Source organism: Pollachius pollachius, assembly GCF_949987615.1.
Source record: "Pollachius pollachius genome assembly, chromosome: 8".
NCBI classification, from domain to species: Eukaryota; Metazoa; Chordata; class Actinopteri; order Gadiformes; family Gadidae; genus Pollachius; species Pollachius pollachius.
In genome coordinates this window covers 3,420,153-3,438,996 of record NC_136941.1, presented here as the reverse complement: position 1 = coordinate 3,438,996, position 18,844 = coordinate 3,420,153, and the positions used below count along the sequence as shown (strand labels likewise).

General features: G+C 47.7%; 1 protein-coding gene across 1 annotated transcript in view; it reads right to left on the bottom strand.

The window, feature by feature from the left end:
- Nucleotides 1-18,844, bottom strand: part of LOC307079792 (copine-8-like) — a gene marked incomplete at both ends in the record, with an annotated part of 37,437 nt that overhangs the window by 13,940 nt on the left and 4,653 nt on the right. The window contains 4 exons of the mRNA XM_079742298.1: nt 1,301-1,377; nt 5,219-5,258; nt 5,948-6,051; nt 7,639-7,685. Coding sequence (XP_079598424.1) covers nt 1,301-1,377; nt 5,219-5,258; nt 5,948-6,051; nt 7,639-7,685 — 268 coding nt within the window. The remainder of the gene's footprint in view (nt 1-1,300; nt 1,378-5,218; nt 5,259-5,947; nt 6,052-7,638; nt 7,686-18,844) is intronic.

Sequence of the window (18,844 nt, the reverse complement as noted above, 5' to 3'; positions counted from 1 at the left end):
GCACAGCTGAAAACGGTTCAATAAAAGGGTGAGTTTTCAAGGAAAACATGAAATTGAGTGTGGGTGACCCCAAACATTTCAACGGTAGGGTATATATACATGCTCTATAAAGACATGGAACTGAAGGCCCTTTATGTCACTCTTGAGGGAAACATCTATCAGCTGTTTAAAAATAGTACTATAACACTGTTACAAGTTATTAATAGCAAAAATGATAAATGCAACATTGAGTTGCCATGGGTAATATTTATAATTGTATTTTTATTTAGCCTTTCTCCTTTAAATAATTTTCTCGATGGTCTTCAATTGTCTTCTAACAATGATGACGTCCTTGTGCTTGAATAGCGTTCCCACTGTCAGCCCTTCTGCCTGGCCTTGTGTTTGATATAAATACAGTTGTTGCCTGACTAATCTGCTTGTTGACGGTAACACTGCCCTGTGTTCTTATGGTGCTTCAAGGTTCTGTCAATGAAAGCTCTCCCTCCCTCTCCCTCCATCTATCTTCATCCTCCTACTCTCTGTCCTCCCTCCTCCTCCTCTCCCCTCCCTGTCCTCCACACGTGTGCCTCTGAGCAAGTATAAGACCTGGAGGAGAGAGAGGGAGGTCTGTGGCAGCACGATAAGCCTCATGAAACAAATAAAGGGCAGAGAGAGAGAGAGAGAGAGAGAGAGAGAGAGACAGACAGAGAGAGAGAGAGAGAGAGAGAGATAGAGACGGAGAGCCAGAGAGAGAGAGAGAGAGCCAGAGAGAGAGATGAGAGAGAGAGAGAGAGAGAGAGAGAGCGAGGGAGAGAGAGAGAGAGGGAGAGCCAGAGAGAGAGAGAGAGACAGAGAGATAGAGAGAGAGAGAGAGAGAGAGAGAGAGAGAGAGAAAGAGAGAGGGAGGGAGAGCCAGATACAGTTAAAGAGAGTGAGAGTCAGTTAAAGTGAAAGAGAGTAAGAGACACTGATACAGGGAATTAGACGGAGAGAGTCAGACACAGAGAAATAGACAGGCATCCATCATCTGTTCCCTCAGAAGACAATAGCTCCATCCCTCATTGCATTTTGAACCACATTGGGAGCATAAAAGGTATTAACATAAACGTTATAAACTTTTGACATTCATTATTCAATGAGGTTAAGTTAATTATAATGGTTCATGGTTAAATTGGTTGGATTATTACATTTTTCATTTGATTTAATTTACTTAATATGTTTAAGACCAGAGTAGACCACCAGAGTCGACCACCAGGGAGAGAACAGGTAGACCCCTTGAGTCGACCCTTAGGTAGAGAAGGGAACATGCAGGTGAACTTACGAGAGGGTCTTCTCCAGGCGGCCTCCGACCGACCCGATGACCTCGCCCAGGGTACAGAAGGTCTGGCCCAGGAAGTCCTACAGGAAGAAGACCGGTCACAAAGTGTGTTTTAAAGAGCTCCCTGCTCTCCCAACAGATGGGGATCAGCCAGTCCAAGCACCTTTATAAACCGCTGTGTGGTGCCGGCAGGGGCTCAGGATGAAGAGCGGGGTGACTTGCGACTGGAGGGTTGCTAGTTTGATTCCCGGCTTGTGTTGAGGTGTCCCTGAGCGAGGTACCTCACCCTAACTGCTCCTGACATGCTGGCTGTCGCCCTGCCTGGCTGACACCGCCAATGGTGTGTGAATGTGTGTATGAATAGGTGAATGTTAGGCATTGATTGTGAAGGGCTATGATCGGCCGCTGGTCAGAAAAGCTCTGTATAAATGCAGTCTATTTACATTTACCCACTGGTGTCCACCTAGCTGAACGATGGATAGACCAGCCTACCAGTTGGTACAGACCATTAATGACATCACAACTGGGAGTCTCCCCTAATGCATGATGGGTACCATCTACCCATCATGCAGATGTCATTAATGGGTAGATCTTGACATGGGCTTGTATTGACCAATCAGATTCAGACCTGCTGGTGGAATAGGTTCCCTTGATAAACTCAAAAAGAGTTGAAATAACAAATGAGAAAACTGGGGATGAATGCGGTGAGATTAAACACAACCTTTTGTGCGATGATTAAATATCCTTGCATAAACTAAGCGCCAAAACAAACCATTTAGACAAGTTGTTTGCCAAAATGTTTTTTTGGGTACTTATTTTACAGCAAATGACCCACGAAGTGAGCTGGTCGAAGCTACCCACATTGGGCCTCATTAACTACTTCCTACTCCTGCTCTAACTGACGAACCCAGAGGCGGTTAGCTAGCACTCAACCCGCACGCCGCGCTAGCTCACACCGCGACTGCACCGGGAAGACACCACCAACAGCAACAACAGCTCATTATCGGACCAGAGTGATGGCTGGGAGATGTAGTCCTTGTTTTAATAGCCTCTCATATGTCACAATAGCCCCAAGACTACAACTGGTGAGCAAAATAACTGCCAAATGAAACCGGTGTCTTGTTGTGAGTCGGCCGAGGGCTTCTACTGTTGTTCTGGATCTGAGGGAGGAAGAGAGAGAGACGTAGATATATATAAACCTGTGTCTCTCGCTCCCTCTTGAGAAGAGAGAGAGAGAGACGCAGATATTTATGTACACCTGTGTCTCTCGTTCTCTCTTGAGATGAGATCAATTGTTCTTTTCTGAGCCGGTTTGATGTGTGTTGGAGCGGAGACCCTAGTATGCCCATACAGACAGCTTGATAAACAGACATACGGGTATGCAGACAAACAGACACACACAGACAGTCAGATAGACAGTTTGATGAACAGATACACGGGTACGCAGACAAACAGACACAGACAGACAGACACGCAGACAGAAAGACGTACAGACACACAGTCAGACAGACAGACACACGGGTACAGAGAAAAGCATTAACACACACACACACACAGACAAATAGTTAGACACGCATAGACAAAAAAAACCACACAGACACAGACAAACAGACACACACAAATAGCCAGACAGACAGATCGATGAACAGACACACGGGTACACAGACAAACAAACAGTCAGACAGGCCCACACAGATAAACAGAGAAAGAGAGAGAGAGAGAGAGAGAGAGAGAGAGAGAGAGAGAGAGAGAGAGAGAGAGACAGAAACATATAAATGCAGGTAGACAAAGGGGAAAGTCAGACAGACAGACAGACAGCCCGTCCGACAGTGAGACAGACAGAAGGAAGCTGGACATGCCTTGGTTCAACAACACACTGTCGACACAACATGGGCACTGAGCTGTCATAGTGAGGACCTTAGTGTGTGTGTGTGTGTGTGTGTGTGTGTGTGTGTGTGTGTGTGCACGTGTGTGTGCGTGTGTGTCCATGCATGACTGTGTTCACAGGTGTGGCTGAACCTTGAGTCCTCTCTGAATCCCTCTTGTCTACTCGTCCACTTGTCTCCTAGATCGCTTGTCTACTCGTTCACTTGTCTCCTAGACCCCTTGTCTCCTAGACACCTTGTCTAATCGTCCACTTGTCTCCTAGACCCCTGGTCTCCTAGCCTCCTTTTCTCCTAGACCTCTGGTCTCCAAGACCCCTTGTCTCCTTGACCCCTTGTCTCCTAGACCCTTTGTTTCCAAAAGCCCTCGTTCCCTAAAGCCCTTGTCTCCTAGACTCCTTGTCTATTCGTCCACTCGTCTCCTAGCCCCCTTGTCCCCTAGCCCCCTTGTCTCCTAGCCCTCTGGTCTCCTAGCCCCCTGGTCTCCTAGACCCCTTGTCTCCTTGACCCCTGGTCTCCTAGCCCCCTGGTCTCCTAGCCCCCTGGTCTCCTAGCCCCCTGGTCTCCTAGACCCCTTGTCTCCTTGACCCCTGGTCTCCTAGACCCCTGGTCTCCTAGCCCCCTGGTCTCCTAGACCCCTGGTCTCCTAGCCCCCTGGTCTCCTAGACCCCTTGTCTCCTTGACCCCTGGTCTCCTAGCCCTCTGGTCTCCTAGCTCTGCGGGGGTCTTGACAGCAGTCTGTAGCTGCTCCACCATTGCCTCCTCTCCTTCACCTCTGACAGAAACACAAAACCACACGACTGCACGGCCAAACCACGACAATGATGGGACAATGACTCCCTCATCGCCAGGGCAATGATTCCTCATCCCTCCCCCAGGAGGGACGATGTGTTCCTCATAACTGATGGGGATCGGGGGATCTGGAGGTGTCCCGGCTGATAGAGGGGGAGGTATGGTAAGTAGGGAGGGAGGTCAATTCGATTGAAGTGTAGTTCCACAAACAATACGACACCATTGCATACATAACAGGCATATTGGGAGCCCTGGTGATGTGTGGAAGGATGGCAGGAACACCGTGGGGACAGAATGATTACTACCAAATATATATAAGGATTATACATGCATATGAACATGTAATATGTAAACATACAATTATAATCTCTGACTTACCTTCTGTTGTGCCGCACGAGAGTTTGAGACAAAAGACAAAGAATAGAATATTCAGAGACAGGTGGTGTATTACTGGTTGTTACTTTCATCATTTACTGTATAAAATGGACTGTTAAAGCCTAAAGTGTTGCCTTTCTGTTCTTACAACCACTGGATAGTCTTGTTAGTTTGACTCCCAGCGGTAAAGTTCTGGGTTTAAATACCAATGGCCACATTCTACCTGTAGGAATCCTAAGGCAAGATGCCCCCTTACCCCTACCTGCTCCTTAATGACCTGTCTCTGTACTGTCTAACCCCTACCTGCTCCTTAATTACCTGTCTCTGTACTGTCTAACCCCTACCTGCTCCTTAATGACCTGTCTCTGTACTGTCTAACCCCTACCTGCTCCTTAATGACCTGTCTCTGTACTGTCTAACCCCTACCTGCTCCTTAATGACCTGTCTCTGTACTGTCTAACCCCTACCTGCTCCTTAATTACCTTTCTCTGTACTGTCTAACCCCTACCTGCTCCTTAATGACCTGTCTCTGTACTGTCTAACCCCTACCTGCTCCTTAGTGACCTGTCTCTGTACTGTCTAACCCCTACCTGCTCCTTAATTACCTTTCTCTGTACTGTCTAACCCCTACCTGCTCCTTAATTACCTTTCTCTGTACTGTCTAACCCCTACCTGCTCCTTAAGGACCTGTCTCTGAACCGTCTTACCCATACCTGCCACTAAAATTAAATGTATTTGACTTTGCTTTATGTTGCTTTGGTCAAAATCCTTTGTTAAATAGTAAAATCTACTAATTTAAAGCTTATAGTATTTGTGTGTAAAACAACTGGCATTAAAGGAATTGTAGTACGGCCATGCAATGTAAACTCACATGTTTAGAGATGTTGCAGCTTCTGGTGTCCACATTGTATCTAGAAGACAAGGTTAGTGTTGTTAGTCATGGACAGTTATTTTAGTGTGTGGTGTGTAGTGTATGAGTGGGTTAATAACGCAAGATACAATTAGCATCATCGTCATCACTGTTAGCATGGCTAGCCTCAGCACTGTTTAGCATTAGCACGTGATTCTTTCCCTGTTACCACAGAGTACCAACAACAGCAAAAAAAGACACTCAGAGGGTATATCACCCCTGGGATTCGAACCCGCAACCCTTCTGAATGTGAGTCACAACTTAACTGCTCCGTTAATGGGAATAGCGAGCGGCTCAAACTGGTTCGAGGCAGTTTAAAGAGAAACAGAAGAGCAATGGGCGAACACTTGATGGTTTAATCAATGAGGTCAACAAAGCTCTTTTGCTTTTTACACCTAATTGCTTTTTCATTAGTTCCCGGGATGTAATTGGACGGCTCAACATGAGATGATGGAGGGGGCTGTACGCACACCGGTCATCTAGTCGATCAGCAGACCACAAATATATCTGGCTGAGCGGGAGAAGTCTATCCCATAATAATCCATTCAGCTTTAGGTTTGATGTTGCTGTACTGAAGTCACCGACATCACAGAGTGGATCATAGGTAATGCTGGTGAATTCAACATATAAAAGTATATATGTATATATATATAAATATAGTATAAATTAAAGTATGGAGTTGTTACTTACACGTCAAACCTCAGGTTTTGCTTCTCTTCGAAGAAGAAGTCCAGGACAAACTTCCGGACGAAGTCTGGGTTCAGGGTGTTGTCAATCACCTCCGTTCTGCCAAACTACACAGTAACACACAGCAACACACGCAGTCACACACAGTACACACAAAGTCACACACAGTACACACAAAGTAACACACACAGCACACACAGTAACACACAGTAGTCCACGGTACACACAGTGGTACAAACAATGTACACAGTAACACACCGTAGTACACACAGTGTCAACAGTGCACACAGTAGTACACGTTGTCCGCAGTACACACTAACATGACTCAGTATCACTGATGATCCCTGGAGCCTACCGGCCATCACTTCACCCCACCCTCCTCCCCATCTCGCCACCTCCCATACCTCCGTCACCACCTCCGCCTCCCACACCTCCTTCCCCTCTCCCTCTCCCTCCTCCTCCTCCCTCCCCCCTCCACCCCCAGCCCGGGCCCTACAGCGGCGTGAAATGGACTATTGATCCAGCGGTGGAACCCGTGGATCCTCCAGGGCCCAGCGCTCGTGTTCCCCCAGCGCTGCTCTCCCGGCCCCCCCCCTACGAGAAGGTTCCCCCCCCCGCCTAGACCCCGGCCCCAATGGAGGGCCCTTCACCGGGTCTTGCAGCCCTCTTGCCCGCGTCGGCGCCCCATCGACCCGAGGGGAAAGAGAAGGTGGTCTTAGTGTTTCTATTTTAAGGGTCTTGAAAATGGCAGTTAATCAGCAGTCGCACCAGGCTGGTTAAGCGCCGCTGCGGCATTCTGGGTAAACCTGTCGCGAGCCACAGAGTTTCGTTTCTAGCTAATGGAATGCCAGAAGGCAATGTTTGAAAATCGTTTATCTCTATTTTTGTGATAAACGAAGACGTATCGCCACGTCAAACGCAACTGGCGGCTAAATCTGGTGTTTAAGTCAGTCTTCGTGCCCAAAGCTCTACCGAACTTTTAACGATCTACTCTGATAGAGTCCACACGGTTTGCATCATCGTTTAAGCTCACGGCGTTTAGTGCCGGGCAAAGTCTTGCGCTTTGCGAGTAGCTGCCTAAATAGGACCGCGGTGGGTCCTTAGTATTCAGCGGAGAGACTTCAGGGGAGTGGTGTGTGTTCCAATCTGTGCGGATCCAGCCCTAGGTTATCGGGGGATGAGCTCCACCATCTCCCAGCTAGCAGAGATACATCTTGCCAGGGCTCAGGTGTGGTAATTGGGCTGTGCTGGGTACCGTGCGATGTCTCACGGTGGGAGGGCAGGGCGGGAGGCTGAGGGAACACAGCCTGTCTTCTTCTATTTACACACTCATCCCAAGCCCTGATCTGATTAAGCAGCCTCCGAGAGGAGGAGGAGAAACAGGATCCATCCAGCCCCTCTTCCCCTGGCGGGGAGGGTTTTAGCATATTCATGGTCTTCACATCGTCATCCACAATGAAACAAACAGAAGAAATGTGGAGCTGCAATGTGCAGCAATATGTCGGCACAGCTGCAATGTCTACGGCACTCAGCTTTGTTGTGTTTTTACTCTGCGATAACAAGGAAGCAATGTTTCTTAGAATGATCTGATCAAATCCTTGTCCACTGAGGGGAACTCTAGAAAGACTGCCTGTTCCAGTAGAGGAATGGATGGGGGAGGAGAGGCACGGAGCAGACAGGGGGAGTTCACTGACCTCTCTCCACTCCTTGGATCCAACGCCTTGCAGGTACAGAACCACCACTGAAGAAGAGGGAGGAGAGGAGAAGAGAGAGAGGAGGTGAGGGATGGGGGAGGAGAGGGGAGAGAGGAGATAACGAGAGAGGGAAGGAGAGGAAACGGGGGAGGAGGGGGGAGAGAGGAGATGATGAAAGGTGAGGAGATGGAGGAGAAGAGAAAAGGAAGGAGAGGAGGAGACGGGTGAGAAAGACGGGGGAGAGAAAGGGGAGAGAGGAGATAACGAGAGAGGGAAGGAGAGGAAACGGGGGAGGAGGGGGGAGAGAGGAGATGATGAAAGGTGAGGAGATGGAGGAGAAGAGAAAAGGAAGGAGAGGAGGAGACGGGTGAGAAAGACGGGGGAGAGAGAGGGGAGAGAAGCAGAGGGAGGGATATAGGGAGAAGAAGAAGAGTAGACAACAATATGAAGATCAAGCATCGTGATTATTATCAATATACATATTTCAACCTTCTAAATAATAGAAGCATGAACAATGATGTTTTATGAATGATCAGGGAACTTAAATAAAGTGTATCGGGATATTAGATAAATTATTACTGCATCGTTGAATGTATTTGCCATAAATTTCACATACATAGCATATAAGATGTCCAGCAAACTGTTTAATGAGTAAAGGAGCTAAATACATAATCAGTGAGCGTTTTACATCACACTTTACATTAGTGATACATCATGGTCGCTCTCCTTCACACAAACCAGCAGAAACATGAGCCGCTGAGCTCAGTCACACTCTGCAGCCTCAGCACTTTTCTTTTCATCATCAAGAAATGAGTTGAAATTAGGAAAAAATCTACAGAAATCGATAATTTCGTTGGTGAAGGCATAATGAATGCGTCAGACGTGAATTATTTATTGACTGACTTATTCATTCATTGGCAGAGGCAATGAGGCTCACAGACACACAGCTATTGTTTCCCCTCCATTCGGTCCAGTCTGCACGGAGGGTGATGGCGGTTTGAAACAAGTCCTATTATGTTGGAGCCAAAAGAATCGCTCTGCATATTAAAGCCCTTTGTATCTCTTTCAGACTACAAAACATGTGTAAGTTCGTAGCGGTTAGGTGCTGCATATTAAAGCCCTTATTCTCTTTCAGACTACAAAACTCGCGATAAGTTAGAAGGAGTTTTTTGCTGCGTATAAAAGCCTGTTTTCTGTTTCAGCCTTCAAGACACGTGATAAGTTAGTAGGAGTTTGTTGCTGCGTATCAAAGCCTGTTGTCTCTGTTTCAGACTACAAAACATGTGATAAGTAAGCAGCCGTTAGGTACTGCATATTAAAGCCCTTATTTTCGTTCAGACTACAAAACATGTGATAAGTTAGTTGGAGTTTGGTGCTGCATATCAAAGCCAGTTGTCTCTGTTTCAGCCTTCAAAACACATGATAAGTTAGCAGGAGTTTGTTGCTGCGTATCAATGCCAGTTGTCTCTGTTTCAGCCTTTAAAATATGCAATAAGTCAGCAGGAGTTTGTTGCTGTGTATCAAAGCCTGTTGTCTCTGTTTCAGCCTTCAAAACACGTGATAAGTTAGTAGGAGTTTGTTGCTGCGTATCAAAGCCTGTTGTCTCTGTTTCAGACTACAAAACATGTGATAAGTAAGCAGCCGTTAGGTACTGCATATTAAAGCCCTTATTTTCGTTCAGACTACAAAACATGTGATAAGTTAGTTGGAGTTTGGTGCTGCATATCAAAGCCAGTTGTCTCTGTTTCAGCCTTCAAAACACATGATAAGTTAGCAGGAGTTTGTTGCTGCGTATCAATGCCAGTTGTCTCTGTTTCAGCCTTTAAAATATGCAATAAGTCAGCAGGAGTTTGTTGCTGTGTATCAAAGCCTGTTGTCTCTGTTTCAGCCTTCAAAACACGTGATAAGTTAGCTTCAGTTAGGTGCTGCATATTAAAGCCATTATTCTCTTTCAGACTTCAAAACCTGTGATAAGTTAGCAGTGAGGTGTTGCGTACCATAGCCCTTAGTCTCTCTTCCAGGCTTCAAAACAGCGAATCCAAGGAATTATCACACTGGCATCAAACCCAAACAAGGACCATTCCAGAGCTATATTTACATATACTCAGTTCTAAGAGGATAATGAAGATAAGATGAAATAAGATACTTAATTGGCCCCACAAGGGAAATGTGGGTGCCACTGCAGCAAGCACAGGGCATTCGTAGAATAAAAGAGAGAAACCAAATCAACAAAACAAGACTCCAAAAAAAGAGACATTCCAAATGCAACTATTGACACAATGAAAACAGTCGAAAAGCAGATGCAGGAATAAGTGTACACATAATAAACCACAAACCAATACATTCCTAAGAGTCCTGCCGGTTTTGGGGGTCTGCGTGGGATTCAGACATCCCCTCTAAGGAGGTCCTGATTGTCCAGATCAGCGGTCCATTAAAAGCCACGGCTCACCTCATTAACAATTAGCTGTCATGGGGAGGCAGCGCACCTTGAAAGAACTCCATGGCAACGACCCAGGTGTTACACCATCGACGGAGTCGGATCGATTCTCCTCCAACGCAGATAGATTACCATTATGGCCCTTCTATCAGTCTGGGATTTTCTGATTTCTAATTGATTTTATCGGAGACAACAGTGAAAACCGATGGAGCAGGTAGGGGTTAGATAGTACAGAGACAGGTCATTAAGGAGCAGGTAGGGGTTAGACAGTACAGAGATGGGTCATTAAGGAGCAGGTAGGACTTAGACAGTACAGAGACAGGTCATTAAGGAGCAGGTAGGGGTTAGACAGTACAGAGACAGGTTATTAAGGAGCAGGTAGGGGTTAGACAGTACAGAGACAGGTCATTAAGGAGCAGGTAGGGGTTAGACAGTACAGAGACAGGTCATTAAGGAGCAGGTAGGGGTTAGACAGTACAGAGACAGGTCATTAAGGAGAAGGTAGGGGTTAGACAGTACAGAGACAGGTCACTAAGGAGCAGGTAGGGGTTAGACAGTACAGAGACAGGTCATTAAGGAGCAGGTAGGGGTTAGACAGTACAGAGACAGGTCATTAAGGAGCAGGTAGGGGTTAGACAATACAGAGACAGGTCATTAAGGAGCAGGTAGGGGTTGGACAGTACAGAGAAAGATAACGAAGGAGCAGGTAGGGGTTAGGGGGCCATCCTGCTCTAGGATGCTTACAGGCAGACATTGAGTATTGAACTCAGAAGCTTTCAGCTGGGAGTCAAACACCTTATCACTGCCTAGCCGACCCTGGACTGTTGTATGTCAGAGTTGAGACATTTAATCGACCAGACCGCTGCCTCCGTCTTCTTTTTCTCTATTTCCCAGAGGCCCAGCTGTTGTTTTTACACCTGACTGATGGAGCATTTCTCCACGGTGCTTTTCATTCTTCCCAAAGATTGTTTTAACCTTCGCGGTTGCAAGGGCATCAACACTCGTTCTAATTTTAGAGCAGAAGCTATCCACTAGATCATTGAAGGAGGCAGGAGTGGTTGTGGGCGAAGCCGATAAAAATCCATTCATAGAGCCGCGCTGTGCGTCGCGTGATTGATCGTTGGGGATACATTGTTTTTGTAAATGTAATGTAATGTAAATGTATTTTGAACAGGGACAATGTACAAAGAAACATTAACCTTGTTAAGAGCAAGGAGAGATGCATTGTACCAGGTTTTAGCAAACTGCTATTTTCCACCTTTAGTCCCTGTGGGCAGGTAAGAACAATCCGATCAGTTTGAGTTTACTCCTATTGTGTATATAGATGTATCTTTCTGTAGTTTAGTTTTGTAGTTATATTCTCATTTTCCTTTTCCTATCTCTATAACTGTCAAGTACTTTCTGCGGTAACACCCGACTTCCCCATCTGGTATTCGTAGAGTTCTTCTGTATCTTATCTGGATCGCAGAAAGCATGATCTGATAGTTTGGGTTCCCAGAGGGTTAAAGCTCTGTGCAGTACAGTCATGTATGTTGATTAGTGTTAGGGTACTGATGGTGGTGTTGATGGTGGTAGTGGTGGTTAGTCTAGACTCTGAGGGTTTGAATGTGGTGGTAGTAATGGTGGAAGTTGGGGTGGTGGAGGAGGTAGTGGTGTTTGTGGAGGTGGAGGTTATAGTGGTGTTGGGGGGTAGTAATAGTGGTGGTGGAGTGTGTGTGGAGGTGGAAGTAGATGTGGTGGTGGTGGTGCAGCTCAGGGAACATCCTAATTCCACTCCCTGGCTCTCCGTCTCTGTCCATAAGGCCGGCTACTTGTTCATGCCCAGCCTGCTGCCCTGCTACCCAGGAAGCTAATCAGCCCTTCCAGCCCCGGTTGGCTGCCGCTGGCCTGCCGTCAACATTAATCTGCTCCTTGCTATCAAGCCCTTCCCAATGTTCTCCACCAGACACACATCAGGAGGCGCAGGGAGATGGCCCCGCCTTAGAATCTCCGCGGCGCAATCTGAAGCTCACAACGTTTCCACCAGAACACTAACTTTTAGGGTTTTTGCTTGAAAAGGATGTGGGTGTTTTCAACTTAAAATAGACTTTATTGTTGTGCTCTTATGTGCAGGGGAGGGAGAAACATACTGGATGTGACACGTAGGAGGAGGTACTGAAATATATTGCATGTGACAGGTAGGAGGTGGAAGTAATGAAGTATACAAGATGTGACAGGTAGGAGGAGGAAGTACTGAAACATACAGGATATGAGAGGTACGAGGAAGTACTGAAACATACAGGATATGAGAGTTAGGAGGAGGGACTGAAACATACAGGATATGAGAGTTAGGAGGAGGGACTGAAACATACAGGGAATGAGAGGTATAGGTTCTGTTCACTAGAGGCTCCTTACTAGAGTCTCCTCACTAGAGGCTGTTCACTAGAGGCTGTTCACTAGAGGCTCCTCACTAGAGGCTCCTCACTAGAGGCTGTTCACTAGAGGCTCCTCACTAGATGCTGTTCACTAGAGGCTGTTCACTAGAGGCTGTTCACTAGAGGCTCCTCACTAGAGGCTGTTCACTAGAGGCTGTTCACTAGAGGCTGTTCACTAGAGGCTCCTCACTAGAGGCTGTTCACTAGAGGCTGTTCACTAGAGGCTGTTCACTAGAGGCTGTTCACTAGAGGCTCCTCACTAGAGGCTGTTCACTAGAGGCTGTTCACTAGAGGCTCCTCACTAGAGGCTATTCACTAGAGGCTGTTCACTAGAGGCTCCTCACTAGAGGCTGTTCACTAGAGGCTGTTCACTAGAGGCTGTTCACTAGAGGCTCCTCACTAGAGGTTGTTCACTAGAGGCTCCTCACTAGAGGCCGTTCAATAGAGGCTCCTCACTAGAGGCTGTTCACTAGAGGCTCCTCACTAGAGGCTGTTCACTAGAGGCTCCTCACTAGAGGCTCCTCACTAGAGGCTGTTCACTAGAGGCTCCTCACTAGAGGCTCCTCACTAGAGGCTGTTCACTAGAGGCTGTTCACCAGAGGCTCCTCACTAGATGCTGTTCACTAGAGGCTCCTCACTAGAGGCTCCTCACTAGAGGCTGTTCACTAGAGGCTCCTCACTAGATGCTGTTTACTAGAGGCTCCTCACTAGAGGCTGTTCACTAGAGGCTGTTCACTAGAGGCTCCTCACTAGAGGCTGTTCACTAGAGGCTCCTCACTAGATGCTGTTCACTAGAGGCTGTTCACTAGAGGCTGTTCACTAGAGGCTCTGTTTCAGAGGCTCATGCCCCAGCCAGCGTGGGTCTGTGCATTGTTTACCAAACGCCCATACGGCCTGCTTGGTATGGACGGCTACACCCCAGCCCATAATGATGCCGCGGCACTGCTAACCGGAGGTCAGGGAGCAAATGGAGAGCCGGGGATGTTTCCGTTCCCCGGGCACCCTATCTCTGCCACCTTTGACCTCATTAGGATGACCATGAGGTCAGGGTGGTGACCTTTGATTAGAGACCCTGAGGCTTCATGAGGCTCAGGGACCTCTTGTACTCCCTCACACCGGAAGACGCTCATCACATAGCGCTGGTGTGTGGAAGCTGATCTCCATGGAAATAGAGTCAACATGTTATGCCTCCTACACAGAGATCTACAGATGTGGAGGAACGTGTCTGATGAAGTCTGCTCTGTTGACTCCGCCACCTCATCAACCAATCAAAATCCAATAAAACCCGTCTGATGTGGTCTATTAGCGGATCGTAAACATGCTCCATTAGCCGCTGTGCTCGATCTGCCGGAGAGCCAGGGAACAGACATGGTGGCGTGGAACACACACACACACACACACGCACACACACACATAAACATACATGCACACACACACAGACACACACACAGACACGTACACACACACACACACACACGTACACATGTACACACACACACACACACACACACACACACACACACACACACAGACACACACACATGTACACGTACACACACACACACACACTCTCACACACACACACACACACACAATGGTGGACCAAAATATCCAATGTTATTTGAGTTTGCTGGAATTACTTGAAATTACTTTTGGTTAACTTAGCTGGGAGCGTCGGGCTGCTAATGATTTCATTGGTTTTGGCACCGCGCCTACAGACACACACACGCCTCCACACACTTTATTACATAAGACAAGAACACGCTCCACTCTGCTACTATCCGAGTATTATTAGCATCATTAGCACGTTAGAGGAAACTAAGAATCCGTCCAAGGCAAATGTCTTTTCTCAAGGTGACAAAACAACGTCCGAATGAACATTTTTTAAAGCTGTCTTTGGTTTCAAAAGTTTAATTTGTTTTTCTACGGAGAACCAACAACGTCAACGGAAACGGAGGTCGGAAAACAGACTAATCCTGGGAGTGGAGCTCACTGCAAGGTGCCGGACCATAGGGTGGAGAGGTTCACTGAAACCAGTACACCCAGGGACTGGAGCTCACTGCAAGGTACAGGACCACAGAGGGTGAGGTTCACTGTAAACCAGTACACCCAGGGACTGGAACTCACCGCAAGGTGCAGGACCATAGGGTGGCAAGGTTCACTGAAACCAGTACACCCATGGACCTGACCTCACTGCAAGGTACAGGACCACAGGGTGATGGAGTTCACTGGAAACCAGTACACCGAAAGGTAGAGAGAAACAGATTTGACATTTACATTAAGCAGACGCTTTTATCCAAACCATGCAACCATTCATACACACCAGCGATGGCAGATTCACAATCAAGGCGACAGCCATCTCTTCAGGAGCAGTTAGGGTGAGGTGCATCACTCAGGGACTCCTCGACACTCAGCTAGGTGTCAAACTAGCGACCTTCCGGGTTACAAGGCAACACACTCTACCTCCTGAGCCGAGCCGACCCAGTTACACACAGACAGGCAGACAGGTGGAGACGTACAGACAGATATTTTTCCTAAGGTCGCGAGTCTTGGAGAGCAGGAGTCCTCTGAACGGCACCTCCTCTCTTGGGGTGAGGAGCGAGGAGGTGCCAACACATTGTTTCATCGGCTATCCCCGGCTTAACAGGAGGCAGATTCCCCCGTGTGTTCGCCCCCGGACAGCGTGACGGATATTATTCCTGCCAGCTGGTTATCCGCCCGGGGGATTTCCCCTCTGAAGACGTGGGGGGGAGCGGGGGGAATTGAAGTCAATCTGGGAAAAATGAATGAGGGTCATCCTGGCTCTCCAAGGGCAGAGGAGCTGTGGTTAAGGGCGGGCATGCCTGGAATACCTGAGAGTGGAGTCCAGGGAGAACGGAGGAACTGGGCTTAACGGATTGACTATTCATCTGCACCTGTCTCTCTGTCCAGCCCTATCTTTTTCCGTCTATGTTTTTATATATGTGCAGCTCAGTCTTTGTCAAACTATCCGTCTATCACCCATCAACTTATCATCCATCGTTCTTACCATACACCTGCCTGCCATCTGTCCATTTCTCTGTCTGTCTGTCTCTCTCTCTTTCTCTGTCTGCCTATCTCTGTGTGTGTCTCTCATTCTCCCTCCATCTCTCGACTCTCTCTACACCCGCCTGTCTCTCTCTCTCTCTCTCTCTGTCTCCCTCTCTCTCTCTCCTTCTCGATCTCTGTCTGTCTCTCTCTCTCTTAAAATCATCTCACTTAAATTGGAGACCATGTGATGTCTCCAAGGACAAACAGGATGCATTGATAAATGAGATTACACACACCCACACACACGCACACCCACACACACGCACTCCCACGCAAACCCCCCCCCCCCACACACACACACACACACACACATCCTTCTCCCGGCCAGGCGTTTTGTTTACACACGTCCCGTTTAAAGGATTAACGCATTAAGGTTCAATTGCAAAGCGAGATGGGAACAATGCCGTCAGAGTCTCCTTCACGCATCCACAGACAATAGACCAGGGACACCAGAGGGCTGGGGTTAGAGACCAGAGACACAAGAGAGACAAGAGACACCAGAGGGATAAAGGTAGAGACCAGAGACACAAGAGAGACCAGAGACCAGGGACACCAGTGGGTAGAGATAGAGACCAGGGACACAAGAGAGACCAGGGACACCAGAGGGCTAGAAGTGGAGACCAGGGACACAAGAGACACCAGAGACACCAGAGGGTTAAAGGTAGAGACCAGAGACACAAGAGAGACCAGAGACACCAGAGGGCTAGAGGTAGAGACCAGGGACACAAGAGAGACCAGAGACACCAGAGGGTTAAAGGTAGAGACCAGAGACACAAGAGAGACCAGAGACACCAGAGGGATAAAGGTAGAGACCAGAGACACAAGAGAGACCAGAGACACCAGAGGGATAAAGGTAGAGACCAGAGACACAAGAGAGACCAGAGACACCAGAGGGATAAAGGTAGAGACCAGAGACACAAGAGAGACCAGGGACCAGGGACACCAGAGGGCTAGAGTTAGAGACCAGAGACACAAGAGAGACCAGGGTCCAGGACACCAGGGCTAGAGGTAGAGACCAGGGACACAATAGACAGTAAACCAGGGACACCAGAGGGCTAGAGGTAGAGACCAGGGACACAAGAGAGACCAGAGACACTAGAGGGTTAAAGGTAGAGACCAGGGACACAAGAGAGCACAGAGACCAGTGGCACAAGAGAGACCAGGGACACCAGAGGGCTAGAGGTAGAGACCAGAGACACAAGAGAGACCAGGGACACCAGAGGGCTAGAGGTAGAGACCAGAGACACAAGAGAGACCAGAGAAGCAAAAGGGTTGGAGTTATAGACCAGAGACACAGCTGAGTTAGAGGGAGACAAGCGTGAGGCTGGATGAGTCCATTGTTCCAGTGCAGCTGACACAAGTCATACTCGTATTGTTGTCGGTGCACACTTTTTTCTGTGTGTGTGTGTGTGTGTGTGTGTGTGTGTGTGTGTGTGTGTGTGTGTGTGTGTGTGTGTGTGTGTGTGTGTGTGTGTGTGTGTGTGTGTGAATTTACTTGTTATTCCTATGTGGTCTCTGTATCTCCCACACTTTCCTGCACTCCTCCTCTCTCTCTCTCTCTCTCTCTCTCTCTCTCTCTCCCTCTCTCTCTCTCTCTCTCTCGCTCTCTCTCTCTCTCTTTGTCATTGATCACAGTTCTATCCCCAGATACTCCTCATGAGGGACTGATACTTTTATCCCAGCGATGGCCTCTATCAACGTCTGGCATCTCCACCCCCCCCCCCCCCCCCCCCCCCATCTCCCTATCTCTTGCTCTCCCTCTCTCCCCGTCTCCGTTTCCCATTCTCCTTCTCTCTCCTTATCTCTTGCTCTTTCACTCTCTCCCCCTCTCTCTTTCCCATTCTCGCTCTCTTCATCTCTTATCTCTTGCTATCCCTCTCTCTCTCCATCCCCCTCTCTCCGTCCCGCTATCTCCATTGCTCTCTCTCTCTCTCTCTCTCTCTCTCTCTCTCGCTCGCTCTCTCTCTCTCTCTCTCTCTCGCTCTCTCTCTCTCTCTCTCTCTCTCTCTCTCTCTCTCTCTCTCTCTCTCTCTCGCTCTAAGTTAGGGTTAGCTAGCGCAGTGATTCTTAAACTGGGGTCGCGACCCCAAATGGGGTCTCCAAAAATTTCCGTGGGGTCGCCAATTATTTTCTGTATTCAGTCTGAAATTATTATTATGCCAGGTGAAACAAGGGAAAATAATATTGGGGGAAAAAATCTGCCTTTTTCTTATTTATACGCAGTTAAGAGAAGAGAGAAAATATGTTTTCGTCTTTCAACAAGATCTGGTTCAGCCTATGGGCTACTCCGCTGATAGAAACAATGTAACTATCTGCTCCCACTATATGCAAACTCAACTTGTTCCCGCTATTTCAAGTAAAACAAAATAAAGAGACATAGGTAGCCTACTAGCCAAAATGGAGAGGTGGCTGCTTAAAATCGAACAAAAGCTCGGAAGTGCCAGCTATCAGTGCGTCTACTCCTCCGCGATCCTCAGATGGGACAAGTCTACAGGCCGGTGAGAATAAAAAGGAACAAACGAGGCGTCTGCATTATCAGAAAGAATTTCTGAAATATGGATTCACTTGCCAAGTAAAAGATAACCTCGACCACCCACAATGTGTGATTTGCGGCATTGTTCTGGCGAATGAGAGCTTAAAACCTGTCAAAATGAAACGACATCTCGAAACCCGCCATCCCGAGGACGCACACACAATTGCCGAAAGCCTCATCCTCCCTGCAGCATTTGCGATGACCACCGCAATGCATGGTGAAAAGATTGGAAGTGCGCTCAAGCAAATCCCCCTCTCAAATGATACAATACATTTACATTTACATTTAGGGCATTTAGCAGACGCTTTTATCCAAAGCGACTTACAATAAGTGCATTTGTTACAATAAGTACATTTGTCATAAGAATTGAGACAATATATCGCTGTCGGTACAGTAAAGATGTTCATAGAACCAAGTGCAAGTATTACAATCGCTAGGCTAACCCATTCCCCGTGTAAAGCAATGATAGCAGCTACTGTAGATGCAGTGTCCAAGCGCATTATCGAGATCGCTAATGACATGAAATGTCAGATAATCGAGAGAGTACAGTTAGATGAGTCTACTGACGTGGCAAGTGTCGCACAATTATTGGTGTTTGTTCGCTACAGTTATGAAGGAAAACTTCCCGAGGACATGCTGTTCTGCTCTCCGATGGAAGGAAGGTGTACCGGCAGTGGCATTTTTAATTGTCTCAATGGTTGGATGGAAGACGCAGGGCTGCAATGGGCCAAATGCCTAAGCATATGCACAGAC